We start from the raw sequence: 6,232 nt of genomic DNA, 5'->3' as shown, positions 1-6,232 counted from the left end.
ATTTATAGAAAAGACTTCACTAAGTAAGTTGGAAATTGGTTTAGTACCATGCTTATTTGAAATTTTTAGAATTAATTTTGGGTTTGTGATGATTAGGGTTAGGGAAATGAGCAATTAGGAAATTGATAATCATTGTTGTAGAATAAATCACGTTCACATGGAGTTAGATGTATGTCATGTGGTTAGAGAGGTTTTGCCTAGTATCCAATGAAATTGATAAGCAATTGCGTTTTCCTTTTTAGCTTGTAGCACAAAAGTGATTTCTAGCCCAGCTGAAGCTCAGGTCGACGGTCAACTTAGGAACTGTTGGGGCCCAACTCGACCATGGGGGGCAAAAGCCAGTGGAAAATGATCCACTTTCCTTTGGGATGGCCATGATAGGCCCCTTATATATTCTGGACTGTGAAAGGCATGGGCCACTTTTAATAGTACAAAGATGAGATCCATATAAGCAGCTCGATCCTGAGATCCATATAAATTTATTTGGAAGGCTAAGCTGTAGTTTGTTAGCATAAATCTCAGTTTATTTGGAAGGCTAAAGTGTAGTTTGTTATCATAAATCTCAGTTTACCAAAAGCAATTTGACATATAAAGAAGCAAATTAATAATTTCCAATTAAATTAACACTAATCTCAAATGTTCGTACAATATACTGAGTCATTACAAAATAGGATTTGGACAGAATTCTGAAGGGTGGAAACCACAATTACATACACAAAACTTGGTTTCTTGCAACACAGGCAATTCTGCTACATTCGCCAAAATACTGGACTCTATCCTTGCCGAAACGAAGCACGCAGATTCGAAAGAACCTCATCCTCATATTGCTTGACCTCAATCCCCCAATAATAGCCTCTCAGCTACCTAGACTGGAGTTGATTGCGACAGAGTGTTTGCGCCATCAGGGCTATTGGCCTTGCGCCTCTGCCTCAGTCTTCCAGCAATACTGTCTGGACTTGGTTCAGCAGCAAGAGCACGCTTCTTCTTGAGCTTTGAACTTGTACCCAATGCAGTACTGCTATTGCCACCATCAGTAAATAGTATGCCCTTTCCTTTCTCCACTTCCTTCTCTGACAAGATTTTGCTTACCTCCTGCTCAACATCTGGAGTTTCGACTTTTGCCTCTGGTAAGTCATCATCATGTTCATTTCCTTTCCTATGTCTCTGTCTTAATCTTCCAGCAATGCTACCTGGTTCAATAGCCAGAGCAGGCTTCATTTTATGCTTTGAGCTAGATTCATGACTGCTATCACCAAGTTTCATATCCATCAAATGTATCTCATTCTCTTTCTCGCCTTTAAGATCATCTCTGCTACTCTCAGATTGAGGCTTTGGCAATCCAAGGTGGTCACCAACCTTGTGGTCGACCTCAGGTGATCCAAAATTTTCAGACTGTTGTACCACATCTGGAAAGGACAATGACCTCTTTGCAGAAGTTTGGTTGTTAATATCTGGATTTGAGCTCTTCTGTGTATCATTCTCTTTTTCACTCTTTAACTCATCATCTCTTTTGTGTTCAGCAAGAGGTTTTATCATTACAATGTCATTGCAATGGTCCTTGAGAATTTCTTCACATGATGCATCCACATCTGGGAAGTGCAGTGACCTTTTTGCAGAAACTTGATTGGTGGTTTCCGGATTTTCTCCTAAAATCTTCTGTGAGCGTTGGGTTTGAATGAGATAGTGTGCAACTGATTTGAAGCCTAGTTGTGTTATCTGGAAAGTAGACATAATTAATCTTAGTTCCAATGCAATGCCAGGGGACAAATGAGATAGTTAAAAAAAAAAAGCATAGTTTTGAAGGAACCTTTTTGTAGAGCACACCAGTGGGAGGCCATCCTTTTGCTGTCCGACAAAAACTGCAGTTGCAAATTCCACGGCAGACAGGGCAAATCCAATCTGGATTCTGAATGGCTTCAATTACATGCTCCCCATATCTGCTTCAAGGAGATAAATGAATTAGTATAAGTATTGGATTAACACTTTTTAGAATACATATACAGCAGCCAGGAAGCTCCAAGCCTACTACAAAGGGAGGTTAGATATGATTCCTGTGAAGCTTAGAAGGATGATTCTGTACAAACAAAATGTGTAAAACACATGTGAGGCAATACCTACGAGATGTGTGAAGTTTGCCGAAGAAATTATGTTAACATAAAATTGGGGACTATGTGTCAACCTAAAATTAGGGACGTGCCTGAGGGGGAACCAGTAGTCAATTAGCATGCTGTGAAGTTTTGACAACCAAAACAGGTGCCTAAGAGATGCATGCTAGGAATCTATAGCTTTTTTTTTTGGGGTCAAAACTAGGAATCTATAGTTATTAACCCCTTTATGACATCATAACAAATCTGCCCAATGTTTGCAAATAGGAATGATTAAAAGCAATGGGGGCCAAACTTATAGATAGATATTACGGCAGAGAAGAAACTTATAAGAGTATACAGTTTACCTCATGTACAAACAATCTCCACAAAACTGTCCTTGGCCCTTGTCGCACTGGCTGCAGTGAGTATGATGACCCAGAGTTTTCTGCCTGTAAAACATATTTTCAATCCTTGTTAATATACTAATACAAGGGCACTAATCCACAAAAAGCTCCACTGCAACACTTGTTGCATGGGATGATATCACCTCTGGATGTGACGCAGCACTTAGCAAGAAAAGGAAATTGAAATTATGGAAAGGGGAAGTTGTTTCATTAGTACGTTGTCATCTTATGAGGAAAATAATGAATTCTGGGTGTTACAAACTTACAATATTTGGTATTCATAAGACTTGAAGACAAAGTTTAAACTCATGTTCCTTACCTTGTTCTCCATTCTAATTAATCTTCTTTTGCATCTTGTTCTCTGCCTAACATTCTAAACTGTTCTCTCTATCCCTATTTATACTAAGCCCAGCATTCTCTCACTGTTCAAATAGGGCATTTACTATTTACATTATGCAACATTTTGGCAATAAAGGTTATACCTGCATTGATGGCAAGTCTTTCCTCTAACTTGGTCATAAATTCGTTTTCCATCTTTTCCATAACCATCCACAAATAGAGTCCAGCTCTTATCGGTGTTACCCAACAAATTTTCATGCTCTTCGGTGTAAATCTCCGGCTTTGCACCCTCCTCCAGCATAATGCCTTCCTTGTCCAAAGCCTTATCCTTCTTTGTCAAATACTCCGAGTAGCTTACTGGTGTCGCATTCTGCAATCTGACGCAACAAACAAGTCATAAACAATAAAATAACCTAAGAAAAAAAAAAGTCAAATAGGATTACGAAAAAAGTATTTGAGATCCAATCCACATTCTCCAAAATCAAGTACTAGGTAGGAAGCATTCACAATCAGAAACTGTTTTAAACCACCAGAATCACAGACCCAGTCGATTAAAGATTCATTCTTTAAAGCAAAAACATGCATAATTCAAAATAATAAATAAAAATTGAGAACCCATGGAGCATTCGAAGTCAGAAATAATCTAAGACAGTAAAACCCACCAGATCAGAAACCCAGTTGGTTAAAAGTTTTAACTTCTAAGCCCCGAATGTATATAAAAGTCATTTGTAACTAAAAAAGAAAGCATTTTTCTCAACATCAACAAACAGATTCATGCAGTCTATGCAGAGGCAGGCAGCAAACAAAGAAGGTAACAGAGAGGGCATGCAAAGATTACCTAGAAGAGCGACGAAGGCGTCCTGGCTCCCGAATGGGAGAGGGGCCAGACGGCGTTGTACTGCGGTTGGAAAAGCTCTTTGGTGCTGTGCGCTTGGGTTGAAAGTTAGACTTGAGCTGAAGAGAGATGTCAACAATGCCGAGCTTTTTCATTCTCTCAAGGTTTTCCTTGATTCTTTCTTCTCTGGACTGCTCGTACTGAGACTTGTTCTGGGTCTGAGAGGTTTGGGTTTGCTCATTGTTGCTTCGATTGTTAGGGTTTGCGGAGGCGACACTCTTCTTCCTCAGAATCGGCATTGTGAACTCACTCTTGTTCCTCTCTGTTTCTGACTCTTGAGTTTCTGAGTCTCTGTATGTGATTTGAACCTCGCACCCCAACGGTCGAATTTGGAGCCCGAAATGGATTTTCGAAATTTCCAAGGAGGGAGAGTAGGGTTTAGGGCACAACTGGGCTTTTGTGTTTTGTTTTTATAGTTGGGGATGGTATTTATTTTTACTTTTTACTTTCTTTTTTTTTCAAATTTGAAAAATCTTACCTTCTATATTTCCTTCTGCTTTAGTTTTGGTTTATTGTCTTACCTAATATTATTAGGAGAATGTTTCTGATTCCCAAAATAAAAACTAGGTAAAATAATAAGGGAGTTGATATTGGCACTCCAAAATAGTCATCACGCACTTCTCTTTAATGAATCAATAAAAGTTAATAGGAGTGCAATATGACCCTTAGGAGTGCTAATAACACTACACTTTTAAGAAATGAGGTCGCTTGACTATCACCAACCGTCGTTGAACCTAATGATTATAGTTTTTTTTTTTTAGAAGAAAATTTCATTCATAAACCATAAGAGACATACAAAGAAAGGCACGAATATAGTGGCCTCGTTAAAACATTCATAGGAAAATCACATGGGACAAACTCCAGGGGAGGAAAAAGTATCACACATGTCATTGACTAACAGGAGAGTCCAACCCAAGCGACATTGGACCACTACAAAAATTAGAAAAAAGAAAAAACCTACTAAACACCAATACAATAGACCTACATGACAGAACCATAACGCATCCCAACAGTCAAAAAAAGTCTTCTATGAGAACTCATGGCCCTTTGAATATCACAATAACTGCATAGCACACCAAGTCCCTGTTTGGTTCATGGAAAAAAAGGCTTGGGGATGAGATATTAATTGCTTTCCTATGTTTGGTAAATACAGACATGGGAAATGGTTACCTAGCACATGGAAAAGTAAAAGGGAAAGTGAAGCCCTTATCCCCTTTTGGGTTTTATTTTCCCCCATCATGGGAAAATTTGGAAAAATGAGCCAACATTAAATGCACATATTTCATGACCATTTTTTCCCATTAACAATTTAGAATTACAATATAGCAATTAAATGCATTCTTTTTTTATTTGATTTCATATGCACATAATTGGAAAATTAAATAAACTTTGTTTTACATTCCTATGCAAACCAAACATGTAAAAGGAAATAAAGTGGTATTTCCTAGTTACTTTATGAGCATTACCAAATATGGGAAATGAATCTTCCATTTATCATCCCTTGAGAAAGACATAGGAAATTATTTCCCATCAAATTTTTTCTACGAAGCAATTTGATACCAAGGGTCAGAGACACAAGACAACATAGGAAGGAAGAACATGAAGACGGCATCAAAGAGAAACCCCAAAGAAGCACACTAACTCAACTCAAAGCGTGACAAAGAAAACCTCATATGGCCAAGCATAGTTCTTCTTCAAATGGTGCAGAGATAAGAAAAATTGTGAAGGGTTAACACAACAGAAGGAGAAACAAAATTATAGTTGCTAAGAGATATTTGTGCTTAAAATTATGTGATTATGTACGTTGAACCTAATTGTTATAGTTGGTAACCCTTATCTTTTATCTAAACTCATATTTATTAGAGCATCTTTAGAGGGGGGTTGTATAATGAGGTGTATGTTAAATATACACAATTTGTGATAAAAATCACCTGCAATGGGGAGATGTAAACGATTGTAAATTTGCATCACAACCGTGATATGCAAATTTAGATGCACATGTGCATCCTTTTTTACATTCCCTGCAGGTAGGGCCTACATGAGAAAAAGTAAGAAAATGTGGACAAAAGTAAGCAAAATCAATTATAAATATTTAAATTTACTTCTTCCCCATTGGAGTAAAAATCACATTTACAACCCCCGAAGGTATAAAGGGGATGTAAAAGTGGCTTTACACCCCTGAAAATACACCCCTCCACTGTGAATGCTCTTAAAGCATCTCCAACCGATATGTCAAATTGTCACATGAACATGAAATGACAAAAATTGAAGGTCAAAATTGCTCCAACCGAGTAGTCAAATCCTACATAGATTTGAAGGTTAGAAGAGATATGTTAAAAATAACATATCAAAAAGCTTGATGTCAAATATTTTTTTAATTTTTTTTAGTCATGGACCCACTATCATTTACTCTATTTTAAAACTTTATATATCATATGAGCCTCATTTAAAATATATATATATATATATATATATATGATATTTGGCATTTTGGATGGAGTTCTATT

General features: G+C 37.3%; 1 protein-coding gene across 1 annotated transcript; it reads right to left on the bottom strand.

Annotated features, from left to right (window-relative positions):
• LOC18771491 lies at positions 606-4,413 on the bottom strand. The gene is made up of 5 exons (XM_007203437.2): positions 3,669-4,413; positions 2,974-3,207; positions 2,453-2,536; positions 1,808-1,937; positions 606-1,716 (listed from the first exon to the last, which is right to left on the bottom strand). The coding sequence occupies exons 1-5, from the start codon at positions 3,962-3,964 to the stop codon at positions 865-867; spliced, it is 1,596 nt and encodes a 531-aa protein (XP_007203499.2). The 5' UTR covers positions 3,965-4,413; the 3' UTR covers positions 606-864.

The sequence above is a fragment of the Prunus persica genome, chromosome G7 (genome assembly GCF_000346465.2).
Source record: "Prunus persica cultivar Lovell chromosome G7, Prunus_persica_NCBIv2, whole genome shotgun sequence".
Lineage (NCBI taxonomy): Eukaryota > Viridiplantae > Streptophyta > Magnoliopsida > Rosales > Rosaceae > Prunus > Prunus persica.
Note: the sequence above shows the minus strand (reverse complement) of the source record. Positions and strands in the feature narration are given on the sequence as shown.

Excerpts from the sequence above, each read along its gene's own strand:
- LOC18771491 (XM_007203437.2), bottom strand. The coding sequence starts at position 3,964 with ATGCCGATTCTGAGGAAGAAGAGTGTCGCCTCCGCAAACCCTAACAAT. Across the intron at positions 3,208-3,668 it reads CGCCTTCGTCGCTCTTCTAG|ATTGCAGAATGCGACACCAG; the intron begins GTAATCTTTGCA and ends TTGTTGCGTCAG. Across the intron at positions 1,938-2,452 it reads GGAGATTGTTTGTACATGAG|ATATGGGGAGCATGTAATTG; the intron begins GTAAACTGTATA and ends TCCTTGAAGCAG.